The following is a 20,109-nucleotide window of genomic DNA, read 5'->3' as shown; positions in this document are numbered from 1 at the left end:
AAGATCTGGAAATATTGACTAAAGAATTTGTCAAATGTTATCTCTCCTGAGACTTAAATTTGTTAGAAGTCTCTTATCTTCAATTACTATAATTAATAAAAACATTGAAAACTATATTAGGTATGCTTCAATATTTTCAATATTTTTAAGGAAAAAGATTTTTTCAAAACTGGTCAGATCGGTAGCGAGAAGCATTTTTATATCGTAGAACACGGGTTGCTTTCCTTTCCGGTTCTTCGAATTCAACATTCAAAATAGAGCGCATAAATTTAACCTTCACGATGAGAGTACTAAAGTTCTTGAATTAGAATTTACTTAAATTAACATATTAAATAGCTCCAAGCATATTAAGATATTTGTATGATAATGCAGCGTTTCGTATAGCCAACCATCATCCTTCCATATGTTAATAAAAAAATATTTCTAGACAGTCAGAATTTTAATATATTTAATATATTTTAATATATTTTCAGTAATGATGAAATACTTTATTTAAGCGACGTGTTTTTAACGTGCTTCTTATGTCTAATATCGGACAGAAATTAAAGCAAAAAATAAAACGATTGAAAGATATTACGTAATTTTACGATATTACGTAATTTTACACATGGCAGTGAACACTACTGATTTCTCCGCGAAAAGCTTGGTATCTTTTAGAATCGATGCAGGGGATTACATATTCTATAAACAAACTTCCACTTTGAGAAAATCATTGAAATTTGCCATCTAGCAAGAAAGAAAAAGAAAAAAGAAAAGAAAAATCGGTATTAATCGCCACGCCCGCGTATTTCCGGTTATTGCGAGGCTCGATCAAAATCGGAAACGGAGTCCTCGCGGCCGGCTCTGGGAAATCGTTCGCGGTATCGTTGCCAAGTCGAATTCAGAGTCTCCTCGGCGATCGCGATCGCACGAATATAACGCATACTGATCGCGCACTGCTCTCGCGGCCCAGGACGAGGAGCCGCGAATCCTCTAGTCACCTCGGCGGCACTGCGCGGTCGTCGGTGTGCATCGGTGTGCTTCGATTTTCCACGACCGTCTGCGACTGTGCAACGTGAACGATTTTGCACCATTATCCGTTTTCCACCACCCACGGAGTGTATTCTCGCTCGGGAGAAGAAGCGAGTTTGTCTTTCCTATTCCTCACAAATTTCTCGAACAGAGATTTAGATCTCGCATTTATAACTCTTCTTCTTTTTTTAATCATTTCCCACACTTGCCACAGTATGTTCAAATATCATATTTTTACCGCGATGCAAGTCTAATTAAATGTATACACTGATTGTGAGAGAAAATTTTCTCTTAGAATTTATCCTGAAAATCATGGTAATCGTGGGACAATGTGGTATGGAAAGAATTTTATGAGAATTTCTCTGATTAATATTTATAATCTAAACTGCATAATAAAATTAATCAAACATATTTTATATTTTATTATAATAGATATTATTATTTTTATTGTGATAAATATTAATCAGAGAAATTCTCATAAAATTCTTTCCATACCATATTGTCCCACGATTATCATGATTTTTAGGGTAAATTTTAAGAGAAAATTCCTCTCTGTGTATAGATAGAAGTAGTATATTTCATGATAATAGCGTCCTCTTAAAATAATATAAAGTGAATTACTACCGTGAAGATGATAAGCGATGAGCAATTAATTAGTATAACTAAGATCATCTTTAATAAAATTTGGTATAATTTATATCAAATGATAAATTAACAAAATTATAAATTGCCTATCTCATGTTTGTTCCATCCACCGTCCGATACTTCCCCGGAATGCCTCCTCCTCACTCTTGTTTATCTTTTGCGGCTTTATAGCATTTTAGACATATTCACACTCGCGAAAACATGATTTAGTTACGATTGCACGCATATTAATCACGAGAAAACGACGATGGTGCGACACTTTTCGTAACACACTCTTGACATTAATTGCATGCAATGCGCATTTTGATTAAATTTTGCTACGAGAGAACACGAAAATTATTATGCACTCGATTCTCGAAAATCGTTTCTCTTTCACTTGAAAGAATAACGAGATATGATACACGGAATGGCTTACACCGCTGTTCTGTTTGATTCTCGCCACGCGAATGACAATAAGAGAGTTGACACACAAGAGTATAGAGTGCTATTATTTATACGTGGTAATGGTGGTTTTGTTTTGTTGTCAAACTCGCAACGAGACTCGAGAACAGAAGCCGTGTGTCGTATTATTTTTCGAAATACGCGACATTCTCCACGATTATTACAATTAATTGTAACGGGAGATAATAAAAATTTTATTTACATAATATTTAAAATACGTGTGTATATTCGTTGGCGAGGGAGATAAAGCATTGTGTGAATTCGACTGCATGCTTTTTCGAGAGAATCGTGTATTTTCGCGATTTCGTTGGATTTTCGTGTTCTCCTCTCGTAATATCAAATTAAATGCGCATCGTATGCAATTAAAGGTGAGATAATATTGTGCGATCGTCACATTCTGATGATTAATGAGCGCGCGATCTTAATTAATTATTTTTTTTTTTTTTTTGCGAATGAATCTCGTGTTAATGTCATAAAGAAGTAGTAAAGAATAAACAAAAAAGAAGGAAAAAACTCGAAAGGGCATGACAGAGCAATTAGTTTTATTAATTTATTACTTGTCATTTATAAACTACGTTTAAACAATCGTCTGTCCATGAGATAGATATATATACGCGTAGTATTAATGTGATCGCATATTTTTTCTACGAGAGTAATCATGAGAAATCAAATTCGGATATATGGCATAATTAAATGTTAATTCATCTAATCTTGAATTTATTGTTCATAAAATAAGTTCATAAAATAATCGAAAACGTTCCAATGCCCATGCACTACAAGAATAAACTATGTATATTTACAATTAATTCTTTGATTTATATTATTACAATTAATTCTTTGATATTAAAATTTAAAATGTTTCTCAAAATTTTTACTCTTGAAATATGTTAGTGATGAATTATTTTAATTGCTCATCGTAAATAAAAAAAAATCAGAAAGTATGAAGGCTTGCCATACAAGAATAAAACATTAAAGAGAATTAATTACTCTTCTATAATTTTGACTAAGTATTTATTATTACTTCATTTTTGTTTCTCCATTAACTGTTCTCAAGATATATTATTCCCAATCGAAAACTTATTTCGCGAACATTAAATTCGACACTAGGATATTTTAATAGAACAATTTGACATCGAGTTGATATTGTTGACATCTTATTTTTCATTATTTTAGTGTTATATATATAATTATTATGTTCCGTATTGAGAATTTATAAAAATTTAATATATTAATTCTGATATATTGTTTTTAGGCTTATGGCTCGCTAAAAATATTTTTCGGAAGTGGCGGTGCTAATATAATATTAAGTCAACATTCCCACCTTTAATATGAATTTTCTGCCAATTGATAGAAAGATATTCGAGATTAGAACAACAAATTAGTCATGAATTGACGTTTTATTCTAGTATTTGATTTCTAGTATAGTAATGAAAATGTCAGGTTAATGGTAGAGATTTCGAATAAATTTGGTACGAGGAACTAAAACTCAATTTACAGAAGGCGCACGTCTGTCATTTCGACAGCAGTCATAAAACGGAACGGTTGAGGCTTCGTGAATGATGAAACGGCGAACGCACTTTGCTCGTCCTCGTGGCAGGTCTAGCAAATGCTAGACGAATGATACCTCACGAATAGAGTCGAAACATAATGATTTGGAACGTCGGACTGTTATAGAACGGCCTAGGCACATTGTCAAAAACATGGGACAGACATGCTCTATACGAATCTATTTTATTTTATCTTTTCGATGATTTTTTTTTACACACGTCTGAATATCGTGCTGAAAAGAGGTGTATGTACAGCTGTACACCTTTAAGCACAGCGCGCGGAAATAATATATGACCTGGTTATTTAACTAGTTATCACATCTCGAAGTGCGAGGCGTAATGCGAACAAAGTTCTTCGAACTGATATAGGACTTTGTCTCTAAAACTTTACGATATACTATCTCGGTCGATAGACCCATTAAAAAAAAAAAAAAAACGCTCTAAAAAATGTTTCATTATATTATAAGCGGGCGATATGTCTTCTAATACAAATTAATATTTGATTACATACTATGCTTAATTATTATCTGAGTCTTAATTAAATCGTATTAATAATAATATACTATATATAATATATTTAATAATTTTTAGAAAAGATAAAGAATCGAATTTATTTATGCAGTTGCAGTATTAATGTAATAATACATTCAGCAAGTTTAGTCGTTAATAAACTTTGCAATTTATCGAATTATATGTATTAATGTATATGTAAAATAAAATTATTATATATGCTATTCACACACATATGACATGAAAGAAAGAGCATAATAATTATACATGTCTCAAAAGTCAATACCAACTGTTGCACATCATTTTAAGATATTCAAATATATAGCGCAGAGATGTTTTTTTTTTGTAACGCCTTGTAACTTGATCTTTAATCTTCAGACATGTGGTAAGGGGCAACCACAAAAAATATGTTGTGACAATCTTTGGTAATATCACCTAACACATTAAAAGTTTCAAATTATGATTTTTTATCATTTTCTTAAGAGTTATATAAATAATTAGTGAAGGAAATATATCTTTTAGTGTAAAGAAAACCGTGCTTGTCAGGATTCTTGAGGAAATCAAGAAAAATAGTCAAAATAAAAAAGTTATACTAATAAAACTAGATTTTTTAAAACTATCATATTCTAGTTTAGAATAAATAATTCATATAACGCCAAAAATATTAAAATATATATAAAATATATTATATAATATCATAAAATATTATATGCATAAAAATACATGTTAATCATTGTTATAATCTATTTATTTCAATAATTAATCCTTAATTTAATAATTTTAATGGGCGTTTAATATTTGCGCACGCGATTCTCCATATTTAGTATACATAAAGAAACGATTTTTTAAATATTAAAATGTAGACTGATGTTGACTATTATCAATTGAACTTCAAGATCAATATTATAGAGAGAAATACTTGTCCTTCAAAATATCCTTCGATATAGCTTCAAATGATATTGTATACCTATATAAAATAATAAAATAATCATGAAGTTATAATTTTTGGCAAATATGAATTACTGCTTGATTGATTATTGCTATAAAGCGCTAAAAGTAATCATATAGTCTGTTTTTGACATTAACTTCGAAAAAGTCAACTCGAGGGCTATATGTTTCTCTTATTATTAAAAATTCAAATTAGATACATTATGAGTCATAATTTATGACTTATGAGAATATAACAGTACTGTTAACATGTAGCGTTAATAATAAAAGAACACATGTTATATACATATTCACATGCGTATGTGTATACATAATATATTTATATATATTTAGAAAAAATATATATACATATTTAGAATCTATTTCAAACAACTTGATTTTATACACAAATATATTTACATATGTATATGTAAATGAATAAATAAATTATATTGAATGGTTTTGTACTCATTTCTATCTAAATTATCATAAAAATGCGTTTGCTTCTTTTATAAAATACAAGTATGTACTTCGAAGAAACACATTATGAAAGAGAAGGAAATATATAAGTAAACCGGCATGTTTCTTGTATATACAAATCAACCAAGGTCTAGATTATTTTCTTTTGATTAAGCTATGCAGATTTTGATATTTACACATCATATATCTTTGATAAGTGCGTAACAGATTAAGTGTCAAGTTTACAAGCTGGTATAACATGGTACGATACCCAATGAATCGTCGCATAACATCGACTATACTTGATGGTATGCGAAACAATGAGAGTATTATGTAACCCTTGAAGCGCAAATACCTTATCAGAATTAATCCATATATGCCAACGTAGCTCGTACGTAAAAATAGTCCTTATCAATACTGAAATACATTATCTTTAAAAAAAAAAAAAAAAAAAATATGTATATTAAAATATATATTAAAATATGACTTTGGAAGACAATATGTTAAATCTAATCAATAAATTCTGTAAAAGTAATTCTCTTTCTTCAGCAATTGCAAAATATTCCAATTAATTCCGTACAAATTTTACAACGATTGAAAATATCGATTTGATTTAAAAGTATCACATATGTATATTACTAAAAATATCTTGCGTGATGCAACACATAATTGCGGATGAAAAAATTTTCAGTAGCCAGATAAAAGTATTACACGATTCGCAGAAAATTTCAAGTACTCTTAATTTTTCGTCTGCAATTTTAGCATTCGTGTATATATACATATGAACGTTATATTCACAGTATTAGAATTGACATATGGTCGAAAAAGTTTCTTGACCTTTCAAGGCATGACGAGGGAGATAGTAGAAAATATATCTACAAAGGAACAAGACCAACAGCTATAGACCAACAGCTAGACTTACAGCTAGAAGCAACGTTTGCCAGAGCGAGGAGCATTAAATCACTGATATGGCCGCGAGTTTGATGCTTAAAGGACCATAAAATAACTATTCTAGAGTAAAACAGGCGACTGCGTAACGAACGAAGACCATACATGTGGTGGACAGTATCGATAGGTAAAAATAGCACGTGAAATCCAAATGTGTTCTGCGGAACACACGACAACGGCGTGCAAACGTGACACGCGCGATTCTCTTGATGCAAGTCTATTATTAACGTTCCTAGACACCGACATTTTCAGTGCTTTAACGAGTTCGGCAATGAATGCTTTTAGGTGTCATGGATATCAATATAGCGAGTACCGAGTGGCTTACTGGAAACTTTAGACATTATTATAAAATCGATGTAGGGTTGGCAATTTGTTAAACGAAATTATTAAAAGACAAGATTATCTCTAGATTTTCATTCAAATTATAAAACTTATAATTAAAATATTTATTAATTCATTAAAATTATATACAGGTATTCTCTATATTTCTATATTACACCTATATAGGCATCCTGTATATATATCTTTTATTATGCTTTTATTTTTTTTTACGATTTTTATTACGCCTAAATGTTTTTAAAAAGCAACTTGTTACTTGTTGCTTCCTTAAACCCGTTTGATCAAATCAATATCAATGACTCAACAGTTGTTGAGGTATAAAAATTATACATTTTCGCGGAAGAGTGAATGTATAAATAAAAGAATAGATTAACACATGAACAGGAAAACATATTCTTTGTTTTCCTTTGCGCATTCGATATAAAATTGCGATAAAATGAATGGGAATTCTTGATCATTTTATGTACATACATCGTGTGCTAATAACTAATGAATATATATTTTAATTTTAGATTGCTCTACATAACAAATTCAATTTGAAAGCTTCGGAAGATATTTCCTCTTGATATGATAATTATATACGTACATGTATATGTATAATTTTATATCAATCTATTTTTTTCTCTTCCTTTATAAAATTTAAATTTATTTTAATCCATCTTTTTACAAGTATTATTTATATCAGAAAATGTATTATTTGTATCAGAAAAAAAAGATTTCCGGATCTTCATTTTATATACAGATTTTTGATTTTTGAAACTTGAGATTTTGTCCTTAAGAAGATCGAGGCATTAGTGTAACTTCCGAATATTATGCAAATAAAAATCTAGAACATTTTATAAAATCAATTATAAAACTAAAAATAGAGTGTATTAAACATATCTTTTTTCTATAATATTAATAGATTTTACTTTTAGAAAAATTTAAATAAAATTTCAGAATAATCACAGTTGTATTAGTTAAAGAATACTTGAAAGAGAGAAAGAAGAAGAGTGTTAAAAATTTAATAAAAAATAAAACAGATTTTTCCCCCTTTTGTATATACTTTATAGGTATGTATATACATGTAAAAGTTATACCGATAAAATAAATTTTCACAAAAGAGGAGAGATCTATCTTCAAGGTGATCAAAGAAAAGAAAAAGAAAAATGGAAGAAATTTGCAATGCAAATCCCAACTCATCACATTTAATACTCAAAGTTTAAATATAAAAGGTTCGGTCGGAAAATATCGGTTGTGTAAGATCGAGCCGAAAATGCTGCTGTTGACTCAAAATCATGCGGATGAGCCGCTCGTGACATCCGTCGAACATCCCGAAAAATTTGTCTGCGCTCGCGAGACGCGAGCATGTGACGAGAACCTCGTGGTCACTCACGTGCTATTCCTGAACTCGCGGCTCTCTTCTACCGCAGTTAGGCAGTCGTGTGTGTGCAGATATATATATATATATATATATATATATATATATATATACATATATACATTGATGTATATTCGTGGCGTGTGATTGCACACATGCACGCAACGCTGTTCTACATATATAAAGCTGCGTTTTATTACCGGTAACCGCAACCAAGTCGAAGTTATGTAATCCGTACAAACGTCAGGAAGGTCTACGATCTTCAGCACGTGCTACGTGTGGAAACTTTGCCGGTGCCCGATGCATGTGCATGCACGTAAAAAAGGAAAAAAGAAAGAGAGAAAATAACTATTTTTCTTCCCTCATATATGCGCTGCTGTTTATTATTAATTGATACTATGTATTTGCGAAATATCACGCTGAGCAAGCAAAGAAGTAGAAAGCTTTACGCAACAATGTCTACGATGATGATATTTTTATTTCAGAAGGAGAGTAAACATTTTCGATCTGATTAAACAGAATCCATTTATATAAGAGGATCACACATACAATTATATCGTCTCTCTCTCTCTCTCTCTCTCTTATCTTTTTTGCGTGGTTCGATTTAATGACTCTATAGATATGCTTTAATTGGAGCGAAACGATTGATCTCAAAACATGATAAATCAAATGAAACGTAATTGTATTATTGAAAATTATGAAGTTTTAAAAATTTTAATTACAATTGGATGTAATATCTATAGCATATAACAGAATACTTAATTTACAACATTATCCAAGAATATATATCTCAATAAAGTGTAATTGGTTAAATTATACACCATATTGCTTACGTAATAATGACAATAATGATATGATATTTAAACTAAAATGCGTTTATTTTATTAATATAAAGTATAATAAATATTCTTATATCGATCAAAACATTTACGCGTCGATTATTTTTCATCCATTTTCTAGATAAAGCCACTACTCTAAATGAACTTAATTACATAATAACTACTGTAGTTATTGTAACGCGTTCTTCTTATTAGCAAAAAATAATTACTTTTCTTTTTTAAATTAGCGTGAATATGAATTTTTATTAAAATCTTACACTAATAAATAAGTAAAAAATAAATTTTTTTGATTAACCCCCCCCCCCCCCCCCCTAATAATAAGGCAAACACGTAAATTTTGAAAGTAACATTGTAGTTTGAAAATTATTGACCTTCTGGAAAGAAGAATTAAGAAAAAGATTTTTAAAAAATTAATTTGTAAATTATTTTACTATACAAAAAGAGAAAAATAATTTGATTAACGAAGAAAAATAAAACTTATTTCTTGTTAATAAAATATTAGGTTTGATATCTCTCTGTTAATACAATTTTCTAATTATCCCAAATTTGTGATTTATACGAGTTTAAAAGGATTTGAACAAATATATTGAATTATCCTAGTGTCTTATTTAAATTCATTCTATTTCGTAATTTGTGTCTCACGTCCCTTTTAAAATAGACTATTCATATTAGGTTCGACGTTCGGTGTAAAATGTGCTGTAGAAGCTTTACGTAACGAATCGCGCGACGCAGCCTCTATCCATGGACACACGTGCATGCACACGCATATTTTACTTCGTTCTTTCTGTTTTGTCAATGTTATACTTAGCTTCTCCTCGCACTTGCATTGAACCGATCGTGTCGAAAGTTCACGTTCGGGTTACTATTGATATTGAAGGATATAATTTTGTTTAGATACCAGCACTTTTTATTATTCTTAAATATGAAATAAATATATAAGTTTACTCAATGCGAAGAAGATGCAATATAATTATTTGTTTAACACAAAAATATTAAGTTAAGAAATTTTATTCGCCTTTTTCTATTACGTGTATTCTTACATTAATAAAAGAAAAAAAATTAAATTATCGTGTATATATAAATTTTATGTAAAATAATAAATAGAATTATTATATATATAAAATATAAATAATATTATAAATAGTAACATAATAAAAAAAAAAGTTTAAAAAGTTACAAGATTATATAAAATAAAGCATTTTGCTTATTGCAGTTTAAAAAGATTGTTTTATACTCGTAAAACTCTTACTCTCCCCTAATATAATTATCTAAAATCTAAATATTAAAATGTATATAGATACAAGAAAGAGATTAAATTGCTTATTCGATAAGTCCTCATCGTTTATTGGAAATAGAATCTAGTCAACATATATATACATATGTAGTGAAAACTTATTACAATTTATACAGATGTATTCGTATTGTGAGAAAAGGTAATTCCATTTTATCAATATCAATTGAATTAGATAATCAAGTAACATATTATATTTTCGTGCTATTTTAGTACGTTTAATTTAGTTTATCCATCTTTTTACATTTGCAATAAATTTTATAAATAAGTAATTATAAATTTATTATAAATATGAAAGTGATTTAAAAACATAGCAATATATATATGTATATATATATTTTACAGAAACTTGTCAAAAAGATTTTGAAAGCTTATTTGTCATTTATCACTTGTGAATTTATAATCATAAATGTGTACTTGTCGAGTATTAGATTATTCGCGATCGGAAAAAATAATGAGGATTTATACGCGGATGTACTTTCATTGCAAGAGTACGAAGAGACAATCTCATTTTCTCGACAAAGCAAGAGACGCGCGCATAGAGAAATGCAGCATGTATATTCGCAGTAGTAAGAGTCGATCATTTATGGTACTATAGCGGTCTGCGCTGTCCGCTGGCATATAAGAAATTTAAGATCTGGTCTCAATCGATTCTCCGACAAGGAAAAGAGTGTTTCTTAAGATTACGTGCTTACGCACGGGAATTTTAACCGAGCATTGTGTTAATAAAAAAAAAATCCCTCTCTAAACTTTTGAAAAGTCGATATTTCTACTAAATAGTTAAATATGTAAATATTAATGACATTAGTATCGAATATTTCGATTTTCATAACAAATATGTCAGCATTTTACATTTTAACTAATTATATTAGCTTTTATATTAACTAAAAATTGCGATAAAAGTCAAGGAGAATTTAATATATCGATTAAAAAGTATCTTGATATATTTAATAAGCTAAATAAAGATTTAATAATCAAGAATAATTTAGGAGAATATATCTTGAATTTTTTTATAATATATATTAATTATGTATATATTGATTTGTATTTTACTAATTTATTTTTAAAAAAAATTTTTTTTGCAACCAGAGAAATGTCGACATTTTTTAAAATACTAGAAACGCGCAATTAATTATTAGCTAAATATCGATACCTATGAAAAATGTCACCAGACATATCTGAATAAAATATGTCAAGCTCAACAGTTTTTTGGGACATAATTGGTACGAATTTTAACACAAACGCCGGTTTGAATTTAGAAATTCCATCCATTTCCGAAAATACAAACTGCGAGATTTCTCGAGGGGAAGAGAAGAATGAAGCGGCAGCAATGATTGCTCTAACTGAGATTTGTTTTGTATTTTATCCAAGGACATTAGCCCGACGAGGCATTTCATTTCCTATACAGGGCACGACGGCGATCGAGAGACACGACGCCTAACTATTGATTTGCTCCGGTATCGAGTTGAACGGGAGTTTCCCTCTCTCGACCATGGAAGCTCGCAATGCAATTCTCACGAAGTTTTTTTATCTCATCTTTATAATACGAACTTTTATAAAGCGCGGCTATTCTCTGTCATTATTGCTTTTAATGTCGAGTGATCATTGAAAGTGCGACAAATTTAGAATTTACTAGATATTACTTAAAGATATATAAAATTGAAAGTTTGAAGTTAATCGACAAAAATAAGAGGCGACAAATTTCAACGTATTATATAAATAATAAAAATAGACGTTCAATGAAAAGTCATCATCAAGTGTGTGTATTAGATAAAAATATTTTAATATTATATAACATTCTAACATGTTTATTATTTTGCAATGGATATTTTGCTATCAAAGATAAAAAAAAATAGGGAATATTATACAAAAATAGAATTCTGTTACAAAAAAAACTCTTTACAGAAACGAGAAATTATTATAATTTGTTTTATGTAGATATAATCTGATAATTCAAATTTTTATTCGATATTCTAGCTTATAGTCAATACTTATATATTTATAGTTTCAAAAACGAGTAATGACAAAAGGTTAATATCTATTTCGGAAATAACAGCTTACTAAAATTATTACGCTACGTTATTTTTCGTTTTTTTTGTATTCTGCGAAGTGTTTGAAGATTGCGGAAAAGTTAGGTCAATCATTTAATCATTACACACAAGATCGTCGAAACAAACTAGCTACTTCTATTATTGTGTATACTATATCTATATAATTATGACATAATCACTATCATAAGCATCATTAATTTTTTTTCAAAGATTCTTCTAAAATACGTGATTAATGAAGTGAATTCCAAGTACATGAAGAATTTTGCATGATTTATATTTGTCAAAATTAAAACAATGATTTGATGAGAGAATACAGAAATAGTGAATCTGTTAAATAAACTGCAAACAGTAGTTTTATTGAGAACTGTATTCTGTTGTTAAGCCAAAACTCATCAAGTCCTACTAAATATTCATGCAAATTGACAATCTTCCAAATCTTGAGATCATCGCACTTCCAATAATAATGCAACTTTCGATTTAATTATAATTTAACACTTCTTGGAAGCGCATTGGCTTACAATTACAATAATTTTTTCATCTATTTTTATTCGAAAAAAAAAAAAAAAAAAAAAAAAAAAAAAAAAAAAAAAAAAAAAAAAGCTATTATAACAGTAATCAAGTCGCGTATATTTTTTTTTATTATAATTAATTTGTAACATATAATATCCACCATTACATAGGTATGATAATTATACTATACACAACTTTATTTTCCTTTTAAGTTTTTTTTTATAACAAAATATTTTTTTTATTATTCTATATCCTCTAATCTATTCCACATTATTTTATTATTTTTATAATCTTTGCTTCGATCTAGCTTCGATATCATACATATTTTAATCTAATCACGATAACCTGAATTATTGCACCGATAAGACTCAAATTTTAAGCGCTTGATGCGAAAAATCAGAAGCTATTAAATGTAAAAAAAAATCTAATTCTTGATTTTTCTTTTATATAATTAAACGTAGAAATAAATATAGCCTAATTTCTAATATATACCTTTATTTTTTTTATTCGCGTGCTTGCATATTTTAATATATTATATATTTCCTCAAACATTGTATTTTCAAAGATAATTAATTTACAAATAATTTAAGACATAAATTCAGAGACATAAAACAACATTAATTTGTTCACAAATGATATATATTGTTTAATTGTAGATATATGTATGTCTAGAATGATGATCTAGAATATGCAAGAATAATGCAATGTAATTATTCTTAATAAATTATTATGTTACATTGTGTAACAATAATAATTAGATTTTATGCTTAATTTTTTTGTTGCGGTCATATTAAATGTATCCTTATGTAACTGGAAACATCAATATAAAAATTTACGTTTAATTTCTCTTGCAGTAATAAAAGCCATCACCATAAAGCCGCAAAATGTTAAAGCGGTGCCCGCGGTTTGAACATCACTGCTTTGGATTATTCACTATAATTACTACATAACATGTGTATATATAGTTATCTCCTCCACGGCTGTTATGAAACACGGCATTTGGCAATTGCTCCGACATCGAGATGTACGGCTCATTATTGCTCTGACCTAGTGTGCTCGAATATGTTTATATTAGCCATCATTGACGTGCGTCCGATTGGAGAAAATTTTCTTTTGTAACAATAATATGTCATAGATTATTAATTACGAACTTAACATTTATTATTTAATGATTCGCTGATTCTCTGTTGACGGATAAGTATTTAATCTGATAATCTTCATTCCCATCTTATCTTTCTCATAATTGAATAAAAACATAAATAGAAATCTCTAAAAATAATTATAAATTAAAAGTAGGATATTAATTATAAAGATACTAATGTACAGATAAATAATGAATAAAATTTATAATTGCAAATAATATTTATAGCTAACTGAATAATGTACGGAAAATATCATTTATATAATAATATTTTTATCGGTAAAACACACACGAGGCTAAAATTATTATTAATAAAGTTTAATTTGATTTTTAAATGTTCTCAATTATTATGCATTTTTTAATTATGATATTTTTGTAAATAACAAAATGATTTATTTTCTGATTTCTATGTAAAAAAATTAATTTATTTTTTCTTTTAATAACAGCGTAAATTTATTATTGGCTATTAAATTTATATATTATTACAATTGCTTTAGACATTATTGTGCTCAAAATTCTTGTCGACAATAAATATATTGATGATAAAGGAGATGCCAAAAATTAGATGCAAAATACGTTCAAAAACACGCAAGATAAAGAAACTGCTCATTGGTATAATTGAGTTTACAAGTTATCGGGTCGGCGGGTGGACATAAATGACAGCGTGCATTGATGGGGTCATCCGTCATGAAGATATATGTAAGAAAAAAAGAGAGATAAAAATGCTTCGAGAAAATCTTTTCGTACGTTTAAAAAACCAAGATAGTGAGATTGAAATAAATATACAAAGATGAAAAAGACATATAAGAATATGTCTGATATTATTTCAACCTTTTTTAATTTAATCAAAATTACTACAACTTCTATCGTTCGGAAATTAACTATAATAAAAATAATATTGTCAGAAGGATATAGAGAAAAAGAGGAATATATTTCAATATTTATTTTCAGATTCATCTTCTATTTCTTCCTCTTATTGAAGATATTTTGTTATTGTACGTAGCGTATGATAAAATTTCAAAAACTTTCTTGATGATTATATATTTTCAATGAAAATTTATCTTAGTATTATTTCTTGTTAATATTGTTGACTTGTGCAATAATATTTTGTTTAAATTTGCAAACAAATAAATTAGATTTGAAATATTCACTACACGAATACGCAACGAAATATTTATTTTTCACCGCAATATTTTTTATGTCAACATTATATAATTTGCTGCAAAATAGAATACGTAGATGTATATGTTTACATTTGAACATTTATTTCGAAATATGGTTGGCTTTTGCGAGTACTTTCATAGAAAGTATACTTATGTCGACACACTTCATTAACTTTACCACAATACCATTCATTTATCTTGTCTTAAAACATATTATATGTTCGTTAAATGAATATTTATTGCAATATGTTTTAAGCCTATTTTCAGAATATTTGATCCTATCTTTTGGATACATTAAAAATTCATTTTTCTACATGTAAATTTTAATATATAAACTATAGAAGAAATTTGTGTTTACAAGCTACAGACGGGGATGTTCTTTAAAAAAAAGTTTTTTTTGTGGTGCAAATTTTAGTTTTTAAAGTCAAAGGCAATATAATACGAATATGACACAAGTTTTCGAGAAAATAAAAATGACTAAAATATAAATCTGATAGTTTAGCAATTCTTTTTATGAAAATGTATACCGATATTTGTATTCATAAAACATGAAGCATCTTTTAGCAAAAAAATCATGTATTATTTTTTGATATCAGATATAAAATATTGATAGCATGTAGTATATATTAATACACTGACTCGCAGTGTTCTCTCACTTTATATGCTATAATTATAATGCATGTTATAATCTGCACGTATTATGAATATTACATATTACGTATTATAAATAATTGTTATCGATATCAAAAATATGAATGAATTTTTCATTATTATTCTTAATATTTATGTAATTGATTCGCAAACACATCAGTCATAAAGGTCCATATATCTAATATGATATATATACAAAAAATCTGAGTAAACACAAAAAAATGTATGATATTATCGAACTGTTATGTTTACATGTAGACACGCAATATCCTTGAATCCATTCACGTGCACAGCACGTTTCAAAAATAAAATTGGAAAAAGGAATAAACCTCTACCTCACTCAAAAATAAATAACAAATTTGTAGGACGTAGTGATATATAGACCTTTGTGACAGACATTGTATATGTAAATTTTTAGGTATTCATTTTAAAATATTTATTGATATTATGTCTCTGTTATATAATAATCATATTGCATAAGATTATGAATAAATTAGACAGAGTATGAGAAACTATTAAAATATATTACATATGTATAATAATATATTGTATGTATTTGTATTTTTCTCAATATATGGGAACACATAGTATATTTTAATAGTTTCTCATACTCTGTCTAATTTATTCATAATCTTATGAAATATTAAGGTTGGTAGATGTTGAGGATCGCCAGTAAATGAATAAAAGTTATTAAACTCCTTTTTTCTCTCGACCAAACTGGCAAATGTATTTTTTAATTACAATCACAACGTTTCGACCTTTATTTTTTGGTCCTTATCAAGTGATGTAATTATAATCGTAGGAGAATACTCCTTATGTCAAATTGCTATAAGTCAAACATATTAGGCAGATTTTAAGCAACTGTGAGAAAAGGAGTATTCTCCTACGATTATAATTACATCACTTGATAAGGACCAAAAAATAAAGGTCGAAACGTTGTGATTGTAATTAAAAAATACATTTGCCAGTTTGGTCGAGAGAAAAAAGGAGTTTAATAACTTATGAAATATAATTATTATATAACAGAGACAAATATAAATAAATATCAATAAATACTTGAAAATGAATACATAAAAATTTACATATACGATGTTTGTCACAAAGGTCTGGATAAAAAAAAACTTATATTTCTTATACATTGAGATAAAAAAAAATCATATTTTTTTTTATCTCAATGTATAAGAAATACAAAAGATATTTTAAATTTCTGTTTTTTTTTTAACGTAAAAGATTAATAGAACGGAAAATCGAAGCGCCTGTCGAGACTTCGACCAAGGATAAGCTGCAGGTAATAAACAGCGTTCAACCTCTCGTCGCGAGGAAAGAAACATGCTATACGACCAGCCAAGCAACGAGGGAAGGTCGTAGCATGTAAAGCGCGATCTTACGCGCGGTATGGCATAAGCCTTAAACGGGTAAGTAGGTATACGGTAACGTTACGGAGGAGAAAAGTCAGGTAGGGTTGCGCGGATCGATGCAACGCGGAGTCGGACTCCGAAGGCGAGAATTTGCAGGCGGAAGAACACTCGCGTGAACTCACGGATTATCGATAATAATAATAAGCGTATGAAAAAATTTGATAAGAAAAAAACTCGGGCAAGATTGCAAGATACGTTACGATAAAAATAAGTTATAAAGTCGTCATCCTATTATATCATTCGAGACCTTTCTCGTGAAACAGAAATATGACAAGTTTGGATAATGATAAAGATCTGTCACTCGAGTCTGTCTCGGAGTTTTATTCCTGAAAAGCTCCGAGGCATATATTGTTACGATTACAATCTTCGGCGCACGTTTCTCGTTCTGGAGAACAGTATTCTCGCAGATTGGACAAATTTGGTTCCCGAGAACGATAAATGACTCGAATGAATCTCCACGTCGACTTTTTTTCCCGAAAAGCTCCGGCTTTTCGCGCGAGATCGGAAGATAAAAACGTCTCTTCATTGTTGCAGTTGGAAACTGTCACGTTGATTAATATCATTCGGCATAGTTTAACTTTAATTTTCTCTCTGTTTTTGGCCAGATAGTGATCGTTATAATATGGGTAATAATAGACGATATAGTTGACGTAATAACCAACTGACATTGAGTCATAGAATAGAATCGAGTTTTTAATAATGATTATAAATGTACGGAAAACGCGAAATGCAAATTTAGAGCTCTCTTTTTTGCGAGAAAGATCAAAGGATAAATCTTTCTTGTTATTTGCGGGAACGAGAATGTATAGTCTTCGTTCATCATTCTAAAAACCAGCAGCTCTCGCAAATCAAAAGTTCAGCTTCTTCGGAGAAAGAATAAATAATGAGAATACATGCTGGATATTCAAGAAGCTTTTTGTTTTTGTTTGCGAGAGATTGAAAGAGAGATAAGAGTCTCACAATTAGAAACGTACAGAGGGAATAAAAATATATAAAAGCTTCTTTCTCTATTTAAATATTAGAAATTTGGCGTTAAATAATGCTCGAGTGTCGTATAGAGCTTTTCGAAAGGAGCTCATGTCATTCGCGAAAGATTAATAGACGAGGATTTTTCCATTATTACGATTCGAAAACATACGCGAGCGAATTATTACGTCATATATAAGATCCTCGTCCTAGAGACAGCGTCCTTGTTTGTTATGCCAGAGCCGCGTTATTCTTTTTTTTTACAGAGACAGTAGCGGACACGAGTCGTAGCCCGCGAGAACGTCCAGCCTAAAAAAGTGATTTCTCGGACGTTCCGCGTGGGGGGAAAGTTGATGGAAAACAAAAAAAGGGGACTCCATTTTCTCTTAATTTGCATCTTCTGCACCGACCAAAGTGAAATAAAATCTCTTCATTATAGGGAACTATCTAATACGTCGGACATACTATTTATCTATTTACCTTTCCTCTCTTCGAAGGCTCGGACATGCGACTCAGTTTAATCTTCAGTAGAGGAAACGTATGATTACACAGGCGAAAGGGGACGGATTCGAAGTCGCGAAGGTCGAAGAGAAGGAGAAGAGGGCCAGCACCTCGCGATAAAACGCGAAACGTCTTCTCCTCTCTTTCTCTCTCCCTCCCTCTCTCCTTCGTTCCGACATCTCTCGCACACTCGTTGATCGATGACCGGCTGCACACTTCACGTCTCTCTCTCTCTCTCTTTCTCTCTCGCGGCGCGGAATCGTTCCGCTCGCGAGGAAAAAGGTTACGCGAGACAAGACGGCGGCGCCGATAGATAGAGGACACGCGCAAGAGATGGACGAAGACGGAAAAAAAGAAAAAGAGGACTACTCACCACCGATGCTCAGGGTTCTCCATCGGGTCTTCCGCTTGGAACCCTTCTTGCCCATCTCTCGTAGTCGCCACTATCGTCTCTCTTCCGCCTCCCTTGTCCTCCACCGCGATGATGGGTCCTTTCGGTAGCTCGCTCTCTCTCGCGGTTGGTCCCGCGTTAAGTCTCTTTCTCTCTCTTCTCTCTGTTCCTCCTCTAAGACGGGAACGGGGACACTCGACGGTAGATCGAGATCGTCATCGCGCGGTGGATCCCCTCGATACGCGGACTCCTACCTCGGCGGTAGCATCGCGATAGACGTAGACGTCCGCGGCGGAATCGTCGTCTCTCTCGCTCGTTCGTTCGTTCGTTCGTCTCAATTAGTAATAAGGTCCCTCGCGATTTCGCGCTCCCTTATCTTTTGAAACTGACGGTGTAATAACTGACTTCTCTCCCCTATCTCTTTCTCTCTCTTCGTGAAAAGGCACAAGCCCTCGATTCGCGAACGCGACGGAACGACTCTAATACGTAATCCACCCTGCTCGAACGACGACCGCACACTGCGACGATCCCACCTCGCCCCTCCCCCGACGACGACGTCCACCACCCATCGCGCACTCTCTCCGTCTCTCTTTCTTATCACTCCCCCTCCTTCTCTCGCTGTCGTCGACGGATTGTACCTGTACCTTTTCTTCTTCTTTTTGGCTGTAGAGATCTTTTGAGCTACAGGGATTGCTCGTACACCATTAATTGACTAAATGATTATGATGATGATGAAAATTTTTCGATACTAAGTTTCGTTCGCGTTTCTCTGCACCTTCCGCACCACGGAGTGAAACAAACGTAGCTCGTTCGCGCGATCGCGGAGAGAAGAGACGCGAGTAAACGGGTGCAGAAGGTGTAGGTGAAGTGCGCGTTTCTGGTAATCTGCATGCGCGGGCGCCCTCGCGCTCTACCGGCTGTTCCGATTCGCGCCGTTCGCGCGGCTTATCCAAGGATTTTCGCACGAGAGTGAATCGTCGTTCGGATTGCAACTACACCG

The 20,109-nt window shown here is 30.8% G+C and overlaps 1 protein-coding gene across 4 annotated transcripts in view; it reads right to left on the bottom strand.

Moving 5' to 3' along the window:
• Positions 1 to 19,649, bottom strand: part of LOC145932602 (uncharacterized) — a 33,326-nt gene extending 13,677 nt beyond the window's left edge. The window contains exon 1 of one of the 4 annotated variants that reach the window (XM_083031658.1): positions 19,092 to 19,649. In XM_083031658.1, the coding sequence (XP_082887784.1) occupies positions 19,092 to 19,146 (55 nt within the window). In that variant the 5' untranslated portion in view covers positions 19,147 to 19,649. Of the gene's footprint in view, positions 1 to 577; positions 993 to 19,091 lie in introns of those variants that run through there. The other 3 variants (XM_083031654.1, XM_083031655.1, XM_083031656.1) reach the window with 3 other exon arrangements.
• Between the last annotated feature and the right edge of the window lie 460 nt (positions 19,650 to 20,109).

This window comes from Prenolepis imparis, unplaced genomic scaffold (genome assembly GCF_030444845.1).
Source record: "Prenolepis imparis isolate NDT839.2.m4 unplaced genomic scaffold, iyPreImpa1.0 SCAF_2, whole genome shotgun sequence".
NCBI lineage: Eukaryota > Metazoa > Arthropoda > Insecta > Hymenoptera > Formicidae > Prenolepis > Prenolepis imparis.
This window is presented reverse-complemented; position numbering and strand designations above follow the sequence as displayed.